Here is a 23,695-nt window from a genome sequence, read left to right as displayed (position 1 = left end):
TAAAACATAAAAATACTATATTTTGAGACTCACAAATAAACCTTAGGAGAGATCAATAAGCTACAGAGATGCCTTCAGACCCTGTGCCAGGTTGAACCTCATATCCAGGGCACCTGGGAGTGGGGTGGGTGAGTCCCCCCACCTGCCCTAACAGAGTCCCAGATGCTGAAAAGCTCCAAAACCCAACTGCTGCCATATCATGGATGATCTCCGCAGGCTCAGACGAGCCTCATCCATGAGTGGGTCATTTTAAAAACTCAGGTATACGGGTTTAGCGACCAGAATCTCCAGGTTCTCAGAGTCGAGGATGGGCAACGTCCCCCCATTCCCTGTTCTTCCGGGGATCTGGCAGTCACACCCATGAACTGCCTCTGGTGCCACATAAGCTCATTAACTGGCCATGATCCAGAGACTCACAAATAAACTCGGAAGAGATCAACAAGCTGCAGAGATATCTCAGACCCCAAAGTCACCATCCAGTTAAAAATGTAACTCCAGCTGTACCACCTTATTTAAAATTTTAGAATTCCCAGAGGGACTTCTCATACTCTATATCACTGGTGTACCAGGAGTAACACACACTGGATAGGATGTACGGTAGAAGGCAACCAATCTCAATAAAAATAAAAATATTAGCACACAAAGTAATTGCTTACATAAGGGCTCAATGGCTCCAGGGTGAGATACTCAAACTTCACACACTTTCTTCTTAGAAAACCCTTTTTGATCATTTTTAGAGAATTTTTCATAACAAACAATACAAAATAAATTATTGAGGGCTTGCTTTAAGGGTAGGCTTGAATGGTGGCTGGGACAATTTGAAATAATGGTGGTGGATAAGGTGCAATGGCGGTACGATTAGTGTTGGAATACTGGATGTAATAAACTATTGTGAGCAACCTTATACAAATAAAATTAAATTTAAAAAATTTAATGCTATAATTTCACTGACTATTCATAGCATAATAATTTCTTAGTTATCTCAACACTCAGCTAACCAAAAGAATAATCTAACATAATACCATCCCAAAAGATGAATAATAAAAGGCAAAAATTAAAATGAGGTCCAATGTCACCGTCACTATTAAGAGCATGATCCTTTTATCAACTTACCTGTGGATAAAGGGAGAAAGTTTCTGAAAATCTGAAGGAACTTGGGTCATCTTTGTGATACTCTCCAAATTTCTGACACTAAGTAAAATAAAATTGTGTTACTAGCAATGTATTTCCTTCCCAACACAGAGCCAAGACTGTCACCTATAATATACTCTATCTTCTTTAGGAACCAGATACCTGATATACAACAAAACTAGAATATTCTTTTAAATATTATGAAGTGACTGATTTTAATCAAAGAAATACATTTTATTTCAGAAGCAAACAACTCATCTTAAGAGAATTTAAATTCTTTGTACCCAGAGTATCTCTGACACAAAGATCTCATATAATGGCCAAACTCTCACGTGTGCCCTCTAGGGCTGTACCTTAAAATGACAACAGTCAATTGCCAGAAAAATGAAGTCATAAAATTTGCTTATAAATGGATCATGCTGAATGAAGTAAGTTAGTAGGAGAATGGAAGACACAAAATGACTGCACTCATTTGTGGGATTAAAAAAAAAAATAGTATGAGACTAACACCCAAGGAAGGTAGAAACAAAAAGCCAGGAGGAATGGTCCATGGCTGGAAGCCTGACTCAAGGGTTGGGAGAGAGGGAAGTTGGAATAATGAAGGGACCATTATGACAATGATGGTTGGAAGGAATTGCTCTAGATTGGAGATGTGTGCTGAAAGTGGGTAAAGGACCAAACATGATGGCCTCGGGCCGGAGCGATAGCACAGCGGGTAGGGCGTTTGCCTTGCACGCAGCCGACCCGGGTTCGATCCCTGGCATCCCATATGGTCCCCCAAGCACCGCCAGGAGTAATTCCTGAGTGCAAAGCCAGGAGTAACCCCTGAGCATCGCTGGGTGTGACCCAAAAAGCAAAAAAAAAAAAAAAACAAAACATGATGGCCTCTCAGTATATTTATTGCAAACCATAATGCCCAAAAGGAGGGAGGTGGTAGAGGGAGGGAGGGAGGGGAAGAGAAAGAGAGAGAGAGAGAAAGAGAGAGAGAGAGAGAGAGAGAAAGAGAGAGAGAAGAATAGTGCCTGCGGTAGAGGCAGGCTGGGGGTAGAAGCAGGCTGGGGGTGCAGATGGTGGCAGGAAGGATAAGGGGGATATTGGTGGTGGGAAATACACACTGGCGAAAGGGATGGGTGTTGCAACATTGTATGACTGAAACCCATCACAAAAACTTTGTAACTGTATCTCAACATGATTCAATATAAAATAAGTAAGCAGAAAAATGCAACATTAAAATATAAACGTGGCAACAAATGTTCTCTCTTTGTTTTGTTTGTTTTCCAGGGAGCATGCTTGGAGGTTCTCAGAAATTATTCCTGGGGGGGCGGAGTGATAGCACAGCGGGTAGGGCGTTTGCCTTGCACGCGGCCGACCCGGGTTTGATCCCCGGCATCCCATATGGTCCCCCAAGCACCGCCAGGAGTAATTCCTGAGTGCAGAGCCAGGAGTAACCCCTGAGCATCTCTGGGTGTGACCCAAAAAGCAAAAAAAAAAAAAAAAAGAAAGAAATTATTCCTGGTTCTGTACTCAAGAACCACTTCTGGTGGGCTCAGTGGACCACATGAGATGCCAGGGGTCAAACCCGGGTAAGCCATGAGCAAGGCAAGCACCCTACCCACGGTACTATTGCTCCAGTCTTAAAAAGTATTTTTATTTTTGAGGGGCTGGAGCAACAGCACAGTGGGTACGGCGTTTGCCTTGCACACAGCCGACCCAGGTTCAATTCCCAGCATCCCATATGGTCCCCTAAACACCGCTAGGAGTAATTCCTGAGTGCAGAGCCAGGAGTAAGCCCTGTGCATCGCCAGGTGTGACCCAAAAAGGAAAAAAAAAAAATTTTTTTTAATTCTGCATACCAGCCACAGCAAGAGACAGTTTCTAATTTATTTTTTAATAGTTTCTTTAGAGATCCTTGATCCCTGTATAGCAGTATATAATACAACTATATCCTCTTCTGTAATTCATTTTCACTTTTTGACACCAAGGAAGCTATCACTGATAACTAATGAAAACTGTTTTGCATAGGAAGTGTGTCAGAGGGGCTGGAATGATAGCACAGCGGGTAGGGCGTTTGCCTTGCACACGGCCGACCCGGGTTCAATTCCCAGCATCCCATATGGTCTCCCGAGCATGGCCAAGAATGATTCCTGAGTGCAAAGCCAGGAGTAACCCCTGAGCATCGCCGGGTGTTACCCAAAAAGCAAAAAAAAAAAAAAAAAAAATAGTGTCAGAAGTCTGATAACATGCAGTCACCTTGACATGTTATTTCCACCAACTTAATCTTAAATGGCTACCAAATAGCTTATGGGAACAGACAAGCTATACTGGTGTGACAGTAAAATTTTCATTATTCCATGACTCACCTTTCCTCTAGCCTCAAAATCTCACTACTGTTGCAAATCTTAAAAACAGAAGAACTGTATTTTTGAAGTGAATTACATTGTGAGAATCTAAGTGCAACTCACTTTGATCTTTACAAGGCAATTGTTTTATATTTTGTATTTGTACAAACATATCAAACAAATTGTTATTTTGTAAGTTGAGTTGTGAGATTTTTTTAAAGAAAACTTCTAAGCATAAGTCTAGAGAGAAATTTGAAAAGTTACAATTTTCTGTATCAGTTCACTATACTTGTACAACAAGGGACACAAAAAAGTTCCTCCTTTATAATAAAAATGCCACTTACTGGCGGCATTCATGGATCAATCATCCTAATTGTGCTTTGATTTTGTGTCAAATGTGACATCCTACAAATGTAGCAATAGTTCCAGCAAAATGAAATACATGTTTTACTATAAATCACAGTCATTTGACAAATAAAGATGCTGATTCTTTCAAACAACTAGTAGAACTGTCAAAATAACAAAGTATTTGCTGAAACAAGGTAATATTCAGTTAAAAGTTTTAGGAAGCAAACTATTTTAGGACACCATTATTACCTAAAAAAGGAAGTCACACTGTTGGTGAGAAGCAAGTAATACCTCACTTAAAGTATGTTTAGTAAGAAAATACTAGGACAAGAAATAGTCTTAGAATTTGGAAAGGTTCCCCTTTATATGCCAGAATACTAATAACCTGTGAAATGTCAAAGAGACTATGTAATAAGCTAAAAAAAATTAACAATTTTCTCTATTCAGGTTGACAAGGTAACTGATTTCACCATATTCATATGACAATTTCTAAATGATAGTGAAACTCAAGAATTATTTTTGCTCTCTTAATCAAGTAAAGGTCAAAATAATGTTTTATCTTCCTGTCTGGAAACAAAGAGTTCTTGTTCAACGAACTATGTTGGTATTGGTATAATGACTGAGCAATGGCTGACTGAGAGGTTTTGTTACTTGTTAAAAATGACATACTCATTTCATCGTAACATTGCTTTCTCCACAGGGAGGTGCTGGTATAAAGCAGTCCTGAAAATGAAATTTTTGTTTTTTAAGTTGTGGATGATGCTACAAAAATAGCTAACTTCTTTTTTTCTTAGCTTGTCCAAGAATTTTTAAACCTTGGACAATCTAGACAAAGAGAACTCCTACTAGGGAAAAAATTCCCAAGGAGACAGTTTAGATTGTTTATTTACCAATCTGAGTAATTTTTTTGTATAGATTAAGTAACATATAAAAGTATGTTACTATAAAAGTATGAGCTTTCTTTATGTCACTTCTAAGTCTGCCTCTTCCTTCTCCCTCACAGTCCCCTTAACTACCACCCCACTGCTTAATAAAATTAATTCTGCAAAAGATAATAGCTTGTCATCATTGATACTGACTTGACATTCCTTTGTTTTGAATCAAGTAACATTTCATTTATTTGGTTGGTAGGCTTTTGGGGATCACACCCAAGTGCTGCTAGAGATGCTTGAACTATAGTGAACTGGTGAACTGAAAAAGTATTTTCATTTTCCTTTTTTTTTTTTCTGGATTCTGGGTTCTATCTGGTAATCCTCAGGGTTTAGTCCTGGCTCTGCACTAAGAAATTACTCCTGGTGGTGCTTAGGGGCAGTATGGGATGCTAGGAATAGAATCCGAATTGGCCACATGCAAATCAAGTGCTCTACCCACTGCACTGTCTCTCTAGCCCCCTGAAAAAATACTTTCAGGGAAATAAGTCAGGGCATGCTAAGTAGATGTGGAACTTAAATAAAAGAACTTTAAGTACTCTAGGTCAAAACATAATTAATGGGGTCCGGAGAGACAGCTTCATGGGCTAAGCACAAGCTTTGCACCTGGGAAGCCTGGATTCAATCCCCAGCACCATATGATCCCCTGATCACTACCACATGTGGCCCCCAAACAAATGAAATTAACAGGCCCCTGATGTTAAAAAAAAAAAAAAAGAAAATCATTATCGCTAGCTTTCTAACACAGACTGCGGTAAAGAAGATCCATATATCAAGAATTATCTATATTTTTGTATGTTAATTTACCTCTCATTTTCTCTTTAAAATTTCTATTAAAGGGCTGTGCGAAAACTCAAAGGGCTAGTCTGCCTGCTCTACCTGTTCGAGGCCCAGGTTCAATCCTTTGCACCATGTGTTTCCCCAAGCAGGCCAGGGAGACCCCAAGCTGCTTGGTGTGACACCCCCCAAACCAAACAAACAAAAACCTTTTATGAGAACAAAAATGGAAAACTAAAACAGTGACAATGAAGAAAAATATGTAAAAGGGAAAAGGAAGAAAACAGTTACAGTGCTTTAGGATCAAATCTAGAACTATTCAACACTAGTCAAAAAAATTAAGAGGGCAGGAGAGATATACTTTTCATGCAGGAAGCCCAGATTTCATGTCAAGCACCACATGGTTGCTTATACACTCTAAGAAGCTAATCCCAGCATTGCTAGATGTAGACTCTGAACACCAAATGGAGGTAGGGAGGCAGGCGGGAGGGGGGGAGGGAAGGAGGGGAGGAGGGGAGGAGGGAAGGGAGGAAGGGAGGAAGGGAGGGAGGAAGGAAGGAAGGAAGGAAGGAAGGAAGGAAGGAAGGAAGGAAGGAAGGAAGGAAGGAAGGAAGGAAGGAAGGAAGGAAGGAAGGAAGGGAGGGAGGGAGGGAGGGAGGGAGGGAGGGAGGGAGGGAGGGAGGGAGGGAGGGAGGGAGGGAGGGAGGGAGGGGAGTCTGCGAGGGGAGGCAACTCAAAGTGCTGATTTGATTTGCCTTGGATTTGCAGCAAGAATCCAGTGCTTCTTGAGTCACTTAAGTCTCCTGGACACCCAGCAAGAAAGAGCCCCTGAACACCTCTAGGTACATATGGTCTAAAACCAAATATGACAAGAAAAAAAAAGAACTGGTTATATAATTTACACTCTGTAATTCTAAGGTAAAGAATTTTAGCTTACAGGAAGAGATAAAAGGATTCTGCTATTTATTACTATTTCATTACCATGCCTTTCTCAGCAAGTACCTTGCATAGTATTTTAGCTATACTGTTAAGTACTTTAAAATTAGAGATTAACCAAAGCTGTCTCTCCAGCTTTGATTCCTGGAACCACATAGTCCCAAATACTGCAAAGAGTGACCTCCCAGCACCAAGCCAGCCAGGTAGCACCTAAGCACCACTGTGTATAGTTCAATGGGAGGCGGGGGTTAAGGCGGGAGGAGTGGGGTAAGGGAGAGGGAAAAGTGTGGGAGAGGGGAGGGAGAAGTAGGGGAGAGAGAGAGAGAGGGAGCAACAAAAAATATTTACTACAAAGAAGATACAGATTTAGAAAACCACATGTTTACTTCTTACCAGTCGAATGAGTTGTCTGTCTAGCCATCTAAGCACATCTGGCCCTTCCTCAGTTTCTGCTCTATATATGGCCAGCCGGGCCATAAGAATAGCAGCAGCCTCCTGGTCAAAAGATGCAGCAATGTTTTGGATTTGAGTCTGTGCATCTGCCCAGCTAAAGGTAAGGAAAAAAAGCACAGAAATGCTAATTTATAATATTTATGACACCACGGTTGAATACCACAGATTTGAAATCTGGAAATACAGAAAAATTCCTCCAATACTTCAAGACCCAATATTTCTTTAAAATAAGCAATTTTGGGGGATGGAGCAATAGCACAGCAGGTAGGGCGTTTGTATTGCACAAGGCTGACCCAGGTTCGATTCCCTTGACTCCCAGCTCCCATATGGTCCCCCGAGCACCGCAAGGAGTAATTCCTGAGTGCAGAGCCAGGAGTAACCCAGGCATCACCAGGTGACCCAAAAAGAAAAAAAAAAATAAATAAGCAAATTTGGGATTAAGACAAATAGTACGTGAGTTACTCCTGAGCATCACCAGGTGTGCGTCCCCCCACCACCACCACCAAAAAAAAAAAAAAAAAGCAATTAACAGGCTGAGACGGAGTGGAGAGATAGTACAGCAAGTTAGGTACTTGCCTTGCATGCAACTAACCCAATTTTCAATTCTAGGCATCCTATATTGTCCCCTGAGCACCAGGAATAACCACTGACTATTGCCAGGTGTGGCCCAAAAGCGATTTTAAAAATTTTTTTTTCGAAATCAATTTTTACAAATCACTGATACTGTTTATTACTTTTCAGGAAAATATAATCCAACCAATAAAACCATCCTAGGTAATATGTAGTGAGAGATGAGCTCTCTAAACAAATTAAGATATTTACCTGATGATAAAGACAACATTATGGGTATGTGCACAAACAGAGATACACATCTTAATTCACACTTTAAAAAGTATATTTCTCCAATGTGGAAAAAAAAATAAAATTTTTTGAAAATTTTTTATTTTCAATAAAAATAAAAGGACTAAAATACCAGAATAAATCTTCTTGGTGATATTTAATTCAATTCTTAGTAATAAGAATTAAAATTACCTAATTAAAATTACCGTATGTTCCTTTCTTCTTGTTAATAAACAAACTAAAAGAATAGTAAGCAGAAAATTTAGTTTAAAAATTAATTTAACATAAAATGAAAAATAGAAATTTATTAAATTCACATGTTTGCAGAACTAATACGAGATTTCTCTGGCCCTTCTGGAAAATATTTTAAAATTATTTGTCAAAAAAAGAACACACATAGGGGCCGGAGTGATAGCACAGCGGGTAGGGCGTTTGCCTTGCACGCGGCCGACCTGGGTTCGATCCCCGGCATCCCATATGGTCCCCCAAGCACCGCCAGGAGTAATTCCTGAGTGAAAAGCCAGGAGTAACCCCTGTGCATTGCTGGGTGTGACCCAAAAAAAAAAAAAAAAAAAAGAACACACATAATCCTGCCAAGCTCCACCAAGAGTGATTCCTAAGCACAAAGCCAGGAGTTATTAGTCCCAAGTACTACCAGGTATGCCCCCCGCCAAAATTTTTTAAATATATATATTTTCCAGATGACTTGTAACTATGAATTATTTCAGTTCAGTAAGAGACAGAAAAGAGTAAGAAAGGACAAGAGAACAAGAATCGGTAATCTTAAATTCTTTTTTTTTTTAAACTTCTCATGAGCAGATATTTTATTTTATTTATTTATTTATTTTTTGATCACACTCAGCAATGCACAGGGTCACTCCTGGCTCTGTGCTCAGGAATCACCCCTGGCGGTGCTCAGGGGACCATATGGGATGCTGGGAATCGAACCTGGGTTGGCAGCGTGCAAGGCAAATGCCCTACCCGCTGTGCTATCGCTCCAGCCCCTTAAATTCTTTTTAATGCAATTTAAGCACACAAATTATACTAATAGTTGAGTTGAAATTCACTTAGGGGACCACTCTTGGTATTGCTCTGAGAAGCGTGTGATTCCAAGTTCTAAAGTCAAGACTTCGAGAGCCATTTGTCTAGTTAAAACTATTATTCTAAATGTTATTGCAAAATTTTTTTAAAAATTTAAATCAGTATTTTCCCAACTTGGGTGACCAAGTTCACAGACTTAAACTGACAGAAAAGGTGACATTTTTCTTTTGAAAAGAAGACTGAAAGTACTTGTGAATTTACTAATTAAAACTTAATTAGCCAAAATATAAAAAAAATTTAATTAAAAAAAACTTAATTTGCCATAATTTGAAATTAGGTTATGAAAGTGAGCTCAAAGAGCTTGCTCACATTATAAAATCTGTCTTCTGCCAATTTGGCATACCAATACTCACTTCAAAGAGATTCGTGTAACTAGTCTAAAAACAAATGTTCTATTATCAAGATTATTTACATAGAAAAGGGTTAATTTTTTATAACCTTCTTAGGAATCTAAGTCCTTTACTTTCACATAATTTATTCACTTAACAAGTACACATTTCTAAGCCCATTTTTACATAACTCAAAAATAACTATTTTGTATTAAATAAAGAAAAATGTAAGCTCTCGTTATTAAAAAATATCAAGGTAAGTTAATGTGCAAAGATGGGTACTTTAGTGAAAAGCAATGATACAAATGGCACTATAATATGTATCTCTCCAAGTCGCCGTATAAATTATATGTCATCTTAAAATATGAAAGCCTATGAAATTTCACATAAGAAAGCTTGCTCTCACAAGAGCAACCAAATTTAACTTTCATTTTAAGATATTTTAAACATAAAAACTTACTAGTAAAATAAGCTCCTAAAGCCAATCAACTAAATTATCAATCAGTAGTATATTTGTTTATCATTCTCCTTCCTTCACACACTTTGTTATTTTTGCTAAAATTTTCTACAGGGGGGCATAGGGGGTAAGAAGATGTTCAAGTCCATGCTCGGCAGTGCTCAGTGCTCAGCAACTACTCCTGGCAGCCTTGGGGAACCATATGGGATGCTGGGGATAGAACCCAGGGGTAGAAACCAGGTCAGCCGAGTGCAAGGCAAACACCCCATCTGCTGTAATTATCACTCTGGCCCCTTTGCTAACTTTTTGAGAGTAAGTGAGAGATATAAAATTCTCTCTAAATGCTTCAGTGCATATCTCTTAAGATTAATAAAATTCTCATATACACCTGGTTAATATTAAGGTCATGAAATTAAACACTAACATTATCCTATATAGAAACCGTATTCAGATTTCTCCTATTGTCTGAAAAATATACTCCACTGCAAATTTTTTTATGACAGAAATTTATCCAAAATCACCTAGTGGTTTTTGTTGTAATGTCTCTTTAATCTCCTTTAATCTGTACTGATTACTAACACCTTTTCTGCCTTCTAAGACATTTTTGAAAAGTCTATCCCTCAATTTGGTACTTATTTTCTTAAGTAAATCTTTTGAATGGTCAAATTAAACTGTACTATGCCTGACCCTGGTTGGACTGTTGGCACCACACACAGTCCTGAGTCCTGTATCAGGAGTGGTTCCTGAGCACAGTGTCACGAGTAAGTACCAAGCAATGCCAAAAACAAAAACAATAACAAATGGCTCTTTGCCATAGAATTATCTGAATGCTGCTCTAATCCACAGCATCATATAGCTGACCAAATATGCTCAAGTCTTTATCATCCTCCACAAAACTGTGTCAAGTCCACAGAGCAGATGCCAATAAAGGTTTCATAAATGAATTAAATAACTAATGTTTGGTAAAAGTAGCTAAGAACTTCAAAATGAATTGAAAAGTAATGAATTACTGTGCTATATTATATATATACATATATAATAGATCTACATATATTGGACTGGAGCGATAGCACAGTGGGTAGAGTGTTTGCCTTGCATGTGGCCAATCCAGGTTCAATTTCTCTGTCCCTCTCGGAGAGCCCAGCAAGCTACCAAGAGTACCCCTCATATTCGATATGCCAAAAATAGTAACAAGTCTCACAATGGAGATGTTACTGGTGCCCACTCGAGCAAACTGATGAACAACAGGATGACAGTGCTACAGTGCTACATATATTATTCTACTGTAATAAATGTTTATAAGAAAAATGTTTATTAGTTTTTCTCCTCCACTGAGAGAAAGGAAGTAACAAAGTTGGTTGGGGTTTTTTTCCACACCAGAGATGAACCCAGGACTCACACATGCAAAAAATGCTATTTTGAAGAATGTTCCTTTGAAGTAGATTGCTTCATAATTGCTTCATAATACCTAAGAATGACTCTTATAGCAAACTTTAAGGTTAGGTTACTGAAATCAATGAAATGCTGTGTCAGTCAAATATGTTCATTTTCTAGTTATGAATGTCACTGAACACAAAAACCCAGTTTGGGAGCACAATTCTCAAGAGTTCTGACATAGAAATTAGATCTCTCACAAATTTAACTTACTTCCTGGCAACGGTGGTCACCCGGATACGTCTCTGCCCACTTGAGTGCTGATATTGAGTCACAAACTGGATGGCACCACGTCCTCCTTGAGGAATTGGAGCGTTATGCTTTATAAAAATGAAAAGTAAAAATCAGAAAAGTCTATCACATTGTTGCCATACATAGTCGAAGATTGTGTACTTGAGTACTAAAATCCATTAGGACACTGGAATCCAGTACATAGATTCATGAGCTGTCACGTAAGAGAGAAAGTAGGTTTGGGAGAGGGAGAAAATGATGAACGATAAAAGGAGTCTAGCTTGGGCATCAATTTCAAACAAAATAATAAAACAGGGTAAGTTTGGGGTCATATTTTCTATGCAAAAAATACATGAAATGTTCATGGCCTAAATTAATAAATGCTGATCATGTTCACAAATATCCACACATGGTACTTCAATATTCAAACATAAAAAGTCATACCTGGTTGACAACTTCAAAATACACAGCTAAGGTTGTAGTAGGACTGAGTCCACATATCTTCCACTGACAGGTGCCACCTGTTCCTATCTCCTGAAAAGTAAAAAATAAAAAACATAGCGGATCTGAAAACTAAAGAAGACAAATTATTGCCCTAAACGCTGTGTTTTCCAAAGAGATAAGACTCACCCCCAGGGGGCAAAAGTAGCTTTGGGTGCAAATAGGGGTTTACTTTGTGTCTGTTCCGTTAATTAAGGCAGATTTCCAGAGGGTGCTAAGTAATTTTTTTCTTTTTCCCCTGAAAAGAGGTGGTAAGTACGTTTGAGAACCTCTGCAACATGTATTAAAGCAAGTAAAAGTGTAATAAGAAAAATCTACTTTAGGTTTCTAATTCAGTGATTTGAAATCTTAAATTTTTAGAGCTAAGAAATACATTAAAAATAAATTCTATGCAATAGACTAAATATTTCAAATTCGTAAGTAAATTACAAGAATGTTAATAAAAGTTCTTAATGTTTTAAAAGCATATGCAATCTGGGCCAAAGCAACAGTACCAACCAGTTCACCCCCCAGTTCACCACAGATGATCCCCTGTTCTCCACCAGGAGTGATACCTGGTGCAGAGTCCTGAGTATTGCCAGGTGTGGCCCCCACAACAAAAAATTGAGTAAGTAAATAAAATTTTAAAAAGCACATATCATCTAATGAAGTAACTACTACTAACTTTATTCAACTATTTGATTTGTATGAAAAAGATATTAATTTACAGGACTAAGAGAAAATACAGTGGGTAAGGTGCTTGCCTGGCATGCAGCAGACTTAGGTTCAATCCCCAGCACCCATTTGGTTGCCCTGAACCACCAGGAGTGATCCCTGAGCACAGAACCCAGAGTAAGCCCTGAGCACAGCAAGGTGTGGCCCCAAAACAAAACCAAAAAAAAAGAAAAAAAGAAATACACTGTTTGGTTATCACCCCAGATCTCTTATTCTCCTGCGTTGATAACTGTATTTTCTCTTTAGGAAGGAAGGTGACTTACATTTTCAGACACACATGGTCCTTTGGAATTGAGAGACACACAGGGTCCAATAGCTCCTGAAATCTTTATTTCCCTTGATGTCTGCAAAATAATGGGTTTATTCAAAGATCAACTCAAATATCCAATGTAACTACAATAAAATACATAAGAAAATATCTTTTTTCCACATTAAAAACAAAAGTCATGGAAACACAATCAACTGACAGGCAAGCAGTTACTACCGTGCTGAAAAATCCCAAATTCAAACTCTAACTCAGAGGCAGAGAGATAGTAAAGTGAATAGGGAGCTAGCTTTACACGTGGCCAAGCTGGGTTCTACTCCCCCACTCCCCCCATCTGGTCCCCAGAGTCCCACACATACCATGCAGTCTCCTCATGATGGGCTCTTGACTAAAAGGTATTCTCTTCCATCAATTTAAATTTTTCCATCTTTTAAAATCTGCTCTAAATCATACTCTTCTACTATATCATGAATATAGTTACTTGTTTTTCCTGAACCTTTCCAGAACTTTCATAATCTACAGTTATTTCATCAACAATCCATATGTTCATTTTGTCTTTCTATGACATCAGTGTCTTTATAAGAAGACCTATGGCCTTAGATATCATGAGACCTCTCCAATTCCCAAGATTAAATAGCAAGTATTCAATATAATAACAAGATCAGTAAGAATTACAAGAAATATGTAATGAAAAGTCCAACATCAATGAGCTTCTCAAAAACTTGTAACTAATATCAGGTCTTTGGGTTTTTTTAGCCCAAATCTTAAATGAACGATAGAATTTAATAATATCAATAACCAACTTTTTTTTAATTCCTGGTCATTCAGTAACCATCAGTTAACCATCATATCCAGCTATTTTAAAACATCTGGCATGGTTAAGGGATGTGACAGTGATAGAGACCAGGCCTTGCATGTGTAAGCGCTAGGTTTGAATAAATTTGGCACTTACAACCACAATATAGGGCCAGGGACGCAGTTCAAGTGGTAGTACAAAGGTTCATGAAATCACCAGCATCTCACGCACCCACCCTCCCAGCTCTTCTCATTGACTGCAACACAAGATGTAGCTCTGGGGGCTGGAGTGATAGCACAGCAGGCAGGGTGTTTTCCTTGCACACAGCCAACACGGGTTCAATTCCCAGCATCCCATAAGGTCCCCCAAGCACCACCAGGAGTAATGCTGAGTGCAAAGCCAGGAGTAACGCCTGTGCATCACAAGGTGTGACCCAAAAAGCAAAAAAAAAATGTAGCCCTGGTAGCTCCATCTTGAAGTGGCTCCATGTTGCCCAAACCAATGAGGTGGACCCCACAACAACCTTAAGTAGATAAAACATATTTTAAAAGTTATACTTTTTGCAAAGAAATAATAGTTAAGAGAAACAAACATTACATCGTATCATTTGTTAATAACTATTCAGAAATGCTCACATAAAAATTCATTGTTTAGTATCTCTGATAAAGTCTATCTCTGGGTCTTATTATGAATATAAAAACATACGTGTAAGTATTAAAAAAAACCTACTCTTCTTAAAGAGTATATTGTCTGCATCTGTTGTCTGCATCAAAACCTGTGAAATGTACTTTTTCTCTCCCCTCTCCCTCTTTTTTTCCTCTTCTCTCTTCTCTGCTTCCTTATATTCACTAGAGCCAAGAGACAGAATAGTGGGCAGGACGCTTGCTTGCATGCAGCTGACCTGGGTTCAATCCTCTACATCCTATATTGTCCCCTGGGCATGTCAGGAGTGATTCCTGAGTGCAGAGCCAGGAGTAACCCCTGAGCACTGCTGGGTGTGGTCCCAAAACTAAAAAATAAATACAAGAAAGAAAAAACAGACTATATTAAATCTGTTTCTTTCCATGATGCCAGAGAGCAAATGCAAGGCATCACATATGCAAGACAAGTACTCTAAAGCTTATCATCACATTCCAGGACCTGATTCTACTTTTAAATTACAATCAACCTACAAATTTTTCTCAAAGTTGGCATACATGTCAAGTTTTGGTTCTTACCTTTATTTCTAATGTACCACCAAAGCCCATTTTAAACTGTCCATGCATGTCTTTAGTAAAGACCCTTTGGAAAGTTTGCTTGAACAAGGATGTATTGAAAGAGTCACCCATTACCATGTACCCCCTGCAAAAAAAGGACAAAAATAATGTGTATGACATAAGTATGGTGCTAAAACCAGAAAAGTAAATTACTTTTCAAATATTACCAATGGGTAGGTGAGACAGTACTGCAGGTAAGGTGTTTGCCTTATACAACTGACACAGTTTTGATCACCAACATCCCATTTGGATCCCCAAGCCCACCAGGAGTGATCCCTGAGCAGAGAGCCTACAGTAAGCCTGGGGTACAGCCAGTGATTGACCCTAAAAAACAACAGGGGCTGGAGCAATAATACAGTGGGTAGGGCACTTGCCTTGCACAGGGCCCACCGGAGTCAATTCTCCATACCCTGTATGGTTCCCCAAGCCCTCCAGAAGTGATCCTGAGCATAGAGCCAGGACTAAGTCTTGAGCACTGCTGGGCATGTCCCTAAAACAAAACAAACTGCCCTCCCCAAAATATCAAATACCACCAACAAATTTTACAGATTTTTCCAAAAATGTACAACCCTATCACTAAATTTATTTTATACATCAATTATATCGAGGATATCCCTACCACACTAATCATCTTAATTCTAAGGGAACCTGAGTGCCCCTATCAACTGCATTTGTCTTCAGTACCTTTGAACCTTCTTTTTTTTTTAAATCAGTAACATCCACATATTAGAAAACACAAATATACCAAAAGTAAGCAATAACAAATACATCTTTTCTTCCTCAACTGAACTGGGAGTTCTTCCTACTGGTAAACGTAACTGAAGTTTACTGCATGTATTCTCATTCTTAAAAACAAATATATGGGACTGAAGAAAGTTCAGTGGGTAATGTGCTGGCTTTATACAAGGTCAACACAGCTCCAATCCCCGGCACAATGTATGGTCCACTGAGCACCATAAGGAGTGATCCCCGAGCACGGAGCCAGGGATAAAAGCTGAGCACCACGAATGTGGCCCAAAGACCAGGGGGAAAAAAGAAAACTAAACACATACACACACACACACACACACACACACACACACACACACACACACACACACACACACAAAGAATTGCGATGTCATAATAAACTCACCAGTGTTATGCCTAGTGAGAAAGAATAGAGGAATACTAGGCCGTATTGCCACTTTATGCATTTACATACTAATGCTTTTCCAGTAAGCACATATCTATTTTAACTCTGAAGAAACATTAACTATCAATTAAAAACTATACTGAAATACCATCTTCTTTAAGTGAGCTTCAGTATGACAATGTGTGGGCCTCACCTCTATAATTATCAGTTTACAATTACAAACCGCAAAAACTGAAATACATACCCAGTGAGGTTAGGACAGCATTTCATCTCCATTAGACCAGTCTGATCTAATGCACATGCATAGATATCAATAACATGACCAGTGGTAGCAGCTCGATTAGCCAGTGCTTCAAAATGCTACAAAAGAATTTTTCAAATCAATGAGAAAATTTAAATATTTTTGTAAATCTATTTTTCCTTATTTAGAACAAGATAACCTAAAAATATTAAAGAATATCCCATAACATGTTGGTTTTTTTAATGTAGGAGTACCACTATTTATTCAGCCATTGATAAAGCTGACTGAAGTGAGTATGAACTCCACATTACTCTTATTTTTTTTAATTTATTATTGAATACCCATGAGATAAACCTTTACAAAGCTGTTCATAACTGGATTTCAGTCATACAATGACCCAACATCCATCCCTCCACCAGTGTACATTTCCCACCACCAATGTCCCCTATTTTCCTCCCACCATTCCCCAATACCCCCAGCCTGCCTCTATGGCAGGTATTTTACTTCTTTCTCTCCCTCTCTCTCTCTCTCTCCTTTTTTCTTTTGTGCAGTTAATCTTGGACCCATGCAAGGCTAAACAGACGGTGGTAAATCAAAGGGGGGGGGGGTCAAACTAGCTCCTGCCCAAGCAGAGCCCCCTGCAGGTGCTTGCTTACACAATCCAAAATCACTGCCACGTACCCAGCCAGACTCTACCATCTCAGGACAGACCTCACCAAAAGATAATCTACTGAAAAAATGGGTATGTGGGCTTTGTGACTAAAATCTCCAGGCTCTTTCGGAGGTGAGATGGGCTACCTCTACCCAATTCCCTGTATTTCTGGAAGCTTCAGCAGTTAACGTTCACACCCCAAAGTTGCCACCCAGTTAAAAAGCTACCCTAGTCTTACCTTCTTGATAAAAATACTGAACACCCTAACCAAATATGATGACTTCTTACTACCTGTATTGCAAACCATAAAGCCCATAGCATTTAAATGTGAGCTTCTTCAAGTAGATAAAATTATAAACCAGTCTTTAACCAACAACAAATAAACCTAATAGGCCAAGAGGAAATTATTTGTTCTAGTCAAAATTTTGATCACACCCCACAAAATGATACAGTGACTTCTATAAGTCTGACACCAGACTGGAGATAGTTCAATGGGTTGGCATGTACTTAGTATGTGGGAAGTCCAGACTCAAATTGAGCACTGCAGGGTCCCCCAAGTACCAATAAGAAGGTCAAGTAGAACTGGCAGAAATCTCTGAACACTGTTAAGCTTGGCCCAAAAGCATAAGTGTTTTGTATATGAGTCTGAAACTGCCACTTCTTTTCTTGAAAAAGTTATTCTCTCAAGGGCTAGAGCAAAAGTACAGTGGGTAGGGTGAATCCTTCGCATCGAAACTGCAAGGAGTAATTCCTGTGGCCCCAAACCAAAATGAAAAACAAAACAAACAAAAGCAAACATTTCTGAAAAGGTTCTCCAAGTAGGGAAGAACTAAATACCAAAGGCTTAATAGAAAAAACGAGCAGAGGGCCAGTGAGATAGTACAGCAGGTAAAATTTGGACTCAGCAGACTTGGGTGAATCCCTGGCATCTCATATGGTCCCCACTGCCCACTAGGCAAGATCCCAGGAGAAAGCCCTGAGCACTGCTAGGGTGTAGTCCAACAAAGAGCCAGAGAACTGGTCCCGGATCTATGTGTCTGTGTGTTTGAAGGGTTGGGGGAGCAGGGTGGTAACTGTTTACTCTAGATCAGGACTAAGCACTGAAAGGAGATAAAGTAACATCTCTCCAGCCCCTCAAATTTTTCTAATGAAACTGAAAGAATTCATGATTACCTTCGTTCCCTTTTTAACAAATTTTGCATTGTCTTTGTCAATATCATGCCATGATCTTATGGGCGTCTTCAGTTCATCTCCAACGACCATTCCAGGTCCCTGAGTAGCTGGACCACCAATAAACATCATGATACGAGCACCAGTGTTGGGGAAAGTACACTATTAGAAAAAGAGTAACTTGTCAAACATTTAAAGGAAAATACAAGTACATACATTTCTGATCATGAATCTGAGCTACTCTTCCGAGAGAACAGAAAAGCAAACTTTTCCAGGAAATCAAATGTTTTAGTAAAATTCAAAGACAAGGTTGTTACTCGAATGCTTTATAAAATCATAAACGATGCCTTCCTAATTTCAAAATAATCTATACACCTAATCACTATAGACAAAAAGTATCCTTCCTACTTACATAGTCCAAACTGAGAAGTATCTTCTATATTTCTGTAGTTGCTGTTTTATTTTTGCATTTACTATTTAAAGCATAAGTAAGCACAGCTCACATTTCCAGTTCAAGTTTGAGGACTGCATTCTACATTCTACTATCCTTTCCCCAAAAATACCAGTGACATTTTTTTCTACAGGTATTTAATTTTTTTCCATTGGTATTTTTTGTCATTGGTATTTTAAAAATACAAAAAAAATATTTTTCATTTCAGAAAACAAGTAAAACCTACAAAATGAAATCACAGATCTCTAAAATTTAAGGAAGACACTCCACAGAGATTCAGGATGAAAAATAAATTTCCTATAAAGGAAGAAGAACAGTATCAGGGGAAAGAGGAAAGGCAGAAAGGAATTGAAGTGACATAAGGACAGTGGTAGAGGATCTTGGGCCCTTTTGTGGTGGTGAAGATGTAGTAATCTTGTACAATAAAATTGAAAGTTACCATCAGTAAAACCATGTTACCTAAAATAAATTTAAAAAGACTAAGTCTACATCAAATTATCATAAACTGCCTGGTTTATAAAATACTAGAGAATAAGTCAAAGATTCAGTGGAAGATTACTATGAGCTATCCAAAGTACAAATGAAGGGGGCAAAATGAAAAAACAGTTTTATGGCAGGGAGAGTGGGAGAGAGGACCTTGAAACTAAAATCTAAGAAAACTTTATGGGAACAAAAAACCTGAATATGCATATTGAAAGGGATCAATAAGCACTAGAGAAAATTAAGCCATATGAAGTATACTACTAATTACCGTCAGATTATAAGGATCAAAACACTATTCGAGGGGGCTGGAGAGATAGCACAGTGGGCAGGGCATTTGCCTTGCACTCAGCTGACCTCGGTTCAATTCCCAGCATCCCATATGGTCCCCGAGCACCGCCAGGAGTAATTCCTGAGTGCATGAGCCAGGAGTAACCCCTGTGCATCGCCAGGTGTGACCCAAAAAGCAAAAAAAAAAAAAAAAAAACAAATTCTTCCAGACTGCTAAACAAAATGAACAGATAATTTCTAATGGCAACTAAATCAGCCTTCCCCAGGTCAAAAAAAAAAAAAAAGGCACTTTTTTTTATAAACACTAGTTTTTTTTGGCTTTTGTTTTTTGTTGTTTTTATTCAGCTAAGCTATCCTTCAAATTTCAAGGCCAGAGAAAACATTTGAAATATTTAATAGCTTACGAAATTCTGTACTCATAAGCCTTCTTAAGAAATTTACTGGACAAGGCCAGGGAAATAGCTTAGAGGTCTGGAGTGCATGCTTTTGATGCTTAGCATTTCAAGAGCCTTGGATTAAATCCTCAGCATGATTCCCCACCACTCCCAGTAACTCCCCGGGAGAGGCCCAGAAAAACAGCAAATAAACCATGGCACTTGATGGGAACAACATTACTGAGTATATCTTTTTTACAATTCTTATTTGTATTATTAATGTTTCATCATATAGACACACAGATCTACAGGACAGGAATGATATTTTTTTAAAACAAAGAGACAAATATGCAGCAAATAACAGTCACGGCGAGGGGAGGGGCGTGTAATATGTGTGGTTTACAAATGCAGTTTACTTTTGAATACAGTATACTTTGTCTTACATATCCTGAGAAATTAAACAAATACTGAACTCTGAATCCTAAGCTTCCTTTTCACAGATGTATACCATAAGTTCTGAAAGTACTCTTTGTGTAATCTAAGACTGAACAAATAAGTATCTTTTAAATAATGGGAACTAGTTTCTCATAGTCTGAGAAGGAAACACTCAGGAATCACTCCTGGAGGTGCTCAGGGCACCACCTGTGGGGCAGGGGATCAAATCCAGGTCACATGCATGCAAAGGCAGAATCTTATCTGCTGTAGTGTCTCTCTGGCCCCAGAGCGTTTCCATTTTCTTTAAAAAATTTTTAGGGGTCCGAGAGATAGTAAAGGGTTAAGTCCCCTGCCTTGCAATGATCCCAGTTCAATCCCAGCAAAGCATATGGTCTCCTGTGCATCACCAGGAATGACCCCTGAGCACAGTCAGTAACAAGCTGGCTCTGAGCAGCACTGGGTACAGCCCCAGACTTCCTTCACAAAATTATTTTTAAAAAGCACTCAGAGAGGGGCTGGAGCAATAGCACAGCAGGTAGGGCGCTTGCCTTGCACGCGGCCGACCCGGGTTCGATTCCCAGCATCCCATATGGTCCCCTGAGCACCGCCAGGAGTAATTCCTGAGTGCATGAGCCAGGAGTAACCCCTGTGCATCGCCGGGTATGACCCAAAAAGCAAAAAAAAAAAAAAAACAAAAAACCACTCAGAGAGGTCAGAGCAATAGTACAGCAAGTAGGATGTTTGCCTTGCATGGACTGACCTGGGTTTGATCACTGCACCCCATACAGTCCTCAGAGCCTGCCAGGAGTGATCCCTGAGTACTGAGTGATCCATGAATGATGAGTAATCCCTATCTGCTACATTACTGCTCCAGCCCTAGAGACAACTGACTGACACTTTCTGATGTCTTTTAAATTCTTTGTTGATTCCTACGTATCTGATGTTTTGGGGCACTATTTTAAAATAAAACTGTCTTTTTCTTTCTCTTCTCACTTATTATTTACATACAGAAATACAACAGATTCTAGAGTTTCTGATTTTATAGCCTGTTCCTTTGCTGCACTAGTTTTGTTTTTAAGACATTTTTTGTGAATTATTTAGGTCTTCCATGTACACTGTTATGTAATCTACAAATAGTGATTATTTAATTTATTCTTCTCCAATTTGGATGTCTTTGACTTCTTCCTACCTGACTACTGTAGTAAGGACATCTAAAACTAGTGACCAGAAGCAAAGAGAATGGACATCTTGCCTGATGCATCATATCAGATTAAAGGATTTCAGATTTTCACTGTTTAGTATGTTGTTGGTTGTGGGCTTACTGTGTATGACCACTGCTATTTTGAGGTATGTTCCTTCTGTCTATTTTGATGGAAGCTTTCATAATGAATGGATGCTGGATTTTATCAAAAGCTTCCTCTGTATTTACTAATATAGCCATATACATATATATTCTTTTTTATTTTTATTTTTTGGCTACATCTAGCAATACTCAGGTTCTGTGCTCAAAGATCACTCCTGACGGGACTTGGGGAAGCATATGTGGTGCTGAAGATTAAACTCAGTCAGCCACGTCAAGGTAAGTGACTTTGCACACACTGTACTATTACTCTGGTCCAGCCATATATTTATTTTTCCTTTTGTTGACATAGTGGTATACATTAACTGATTTGCATATATTAAGCCATCTTTGCATCCCTGAATTAATCCCATTTGATCATGATATATGATAATTTATATCCTTTTGACATATTGTTGGATTAAATTTTTCCAAACTTTTGTTAAGTGTCTTTGTACTGATATTTGTCAGAATTTTAGTCTATCGTTTTCTCACTTAGTAATAGTTACCAGGTGGTATTAGGATAAAGCTATCTTCACAGATGCTGTTAGGAAGGAGTCCTAGTTATTCAATATTTTGAAAGACCTAAAGAACTTGGTTCTAAAATCTTACACAATTTGGAAAGAGCAGACTCTAACTTTTTTTTTCATAAACTTTTTATTTTTTATTTTATTTTATTTGCTTTTTGGGTCACACCCAGCGTTGCACAGGGATTACTCCTGGCTCTGCACTAAGGAATTATTCCTGGTGGTGCTGGGGGACCATATGGGATGCTGGGAATCGAACCGGGGTTGGCCGAGTGCAAGGCAAACACCCTACCCACTGTGCTATTGCTCCAGCTCCTAGAGCAGACTCTTTAACTCTTAAACTCTTTTTTGACTCTTTAACTGAGGCTCTCCCAGAACCGCTGCTGCCATCTGCAATGCAAATGAAGTCTTTTTTTTCCCCACTGTTCCTGGAGCTGCATGCTTGGATGCTATGTACTCATGACCTGCCAGCACCAAGTACGTATGTGTTTTAATTCAAATGATAGACAAATAACATGTAGGCACAGGTTTTCTGGCATTTTTGCTCTTGTTTAGGGTTTCACCCTCCTTCATTCTGCAGGCATGGGGGTGAGGGGTAGGGGGAGGTAGGGAGGGGGGCAGATGGACACTGAATTAAATGGGCAGCAGAACACAAGGCAAGGCTACACAGCCCACAACCTTGGCCAAACTACAGCCTGCCTGGTGTTCTTGCTTGAAGCTGCCTTCTCCTTTGTTCTGGGGCTGCTGGCTAAGGGAAACATGTACAACTCAGCAGGTGGCCAGAGGCAGGATCACACGGCCCCGCCCGCACATTAGGTAAAACTGCAGTGTACCTAGTGGTCTTGATTGGATTCTCTTCTCATTTGTCCTGAAGGTGCTAGCTGGGGCACCTGGATAACATTCTTTCAGAATCCTCTTATGTACAAAACAAAATGCTGCAAATACAATTTTAAATACACACAATCGTACATGATCCAATGATCTGAATTTTTCAGTCAATATGATCTTACTTAAATTCACATATACATTCATACATGACATTCCAAGATAAAATCATCGTCTCTACCTCAAGTAGTCCTACAGCTATGGAAAGTGCCACGCCAGAGGACCTCAAAGGCCTCTTTCCCTGCGGTACAGGCCAAGGATCTCGCTGCAGCTCTCCCAGAAGATCTGTGAGATTCATGTCTATTTTCTGTACTGGCTGCAAAAATCTACAAAATGAAATTAAATAAAAAGCCATTTACAAACTGTGATAGAGAAAATAATTTAAATACACCATAGATCTAAGATTCTCAAAGTTTTGTATACATTAGAATCAATACAAGAACTTGTTTTCACAGAAATGTCAGTTCCGGAGCAATGTTTGAGTTGTCTGGGGTTTCCAAGAATTTTCATTTCAAATAAAGTCCCAGCAGTAAAGAGCCTGCTTTGCATGTAGCTACCCAGATTCAATCCCTGTCACTGCACATGTTTCCCCAAGCCCTGCGAGTGATCCTTCAGTACAGAGCCAGGAGTAAGCCCTAAGCACTGCCAGATGTGGCATGCCCACCACCCACAAAAAATAAATAAATAAAGTTCCAACATAATGTTGTCCCCAGAAATCATACTTAGAGCTCAACTACTATAAAAATATCCCTTCAGCTCTATAGATCCTTCACTTACCAAACTTAACAAAAAATTGTGTTGCGATCTGATCAGTAAACTCTCAGATTGCTGACAAGTTTTAAGGTTACTGAAATTCTTATAAAAATACATCAACTCAC

General features: G+C 39.0%; 1 protein-coding gene across 3 annotated transcripts in view; it reads right to left on the bottom strand.

Annotated features, from left to right (window-relative positions):
• The window catches only part of SEC23A (SEC23 homolog A, COPII coat complex component), a 58,447-nt gene that overhangs the window by 17,249 nt on the left and 17,503 nt on the right, over positions 1 to 23,695 (bottom strand). For all 3 annotated transcript variants that reach the window (XM_055133304.1, XM_055133306.1, XM_055133303.1), the window contains exons 7-15: positions 22,999 to 23,143; positions 18,039 to 18,197; positions 16,217 to 16,332; positions 14,799 to 14,922; positions 12,784 to 12,864; positions 11,750 to 11,839; positions 11,288 to 11,394; positions 6,854 to 7,007; positions 1,114 to 1,191 (exon numbers count right to left, since the gene is read on the bottom strand). In XM_055133304.1, the coding sequence (XP_054989279.1) occupies positions 1,114 to 1,191; positions 6,854 to 7,007; positions 11,288 to 11,394; positions 11,750 to 11,839; positions 12,784 to 12,864; positions 14,799 to 14,922; positions 16,217 to 16,332; positions 18,039 to 18,197; positions 22,999 to 23,143 (1,054 nt within the window). The remainder of the gene's footprint in view (positions 1 to 1,113; positions 1,192 to 6,853; positions 7,008 to 11,287; positions 11,395 to 11,749; positions 11,840 to 12,783; positions 12,865 to 14,798; positions 14,923 to 16,216; positions 16,333 to 18,038; positions 18,198 to 22,998; positions 23,144 to 23,695) is intronic.

This window comes from Sorex araneus, chromosome 3 (genome assembly GCF_027595985.1).
Source record: "Sorex araneus isolate mSorAra2 chromosome 3, mSorAra2.pri, whole genome shotgun sequence".
In the NCBI taxonomy this organism is placed as follows: Eukaryota; Metazoa; Chordata; class Mammalia; order Eulipotyphla; family Soricidae; genus Sorex; species Sorex araneus.
Note: the sequence above shows the minus strand (reverse complement) of the source record. Positions and strands in the feature narration are given on the sequence as shown.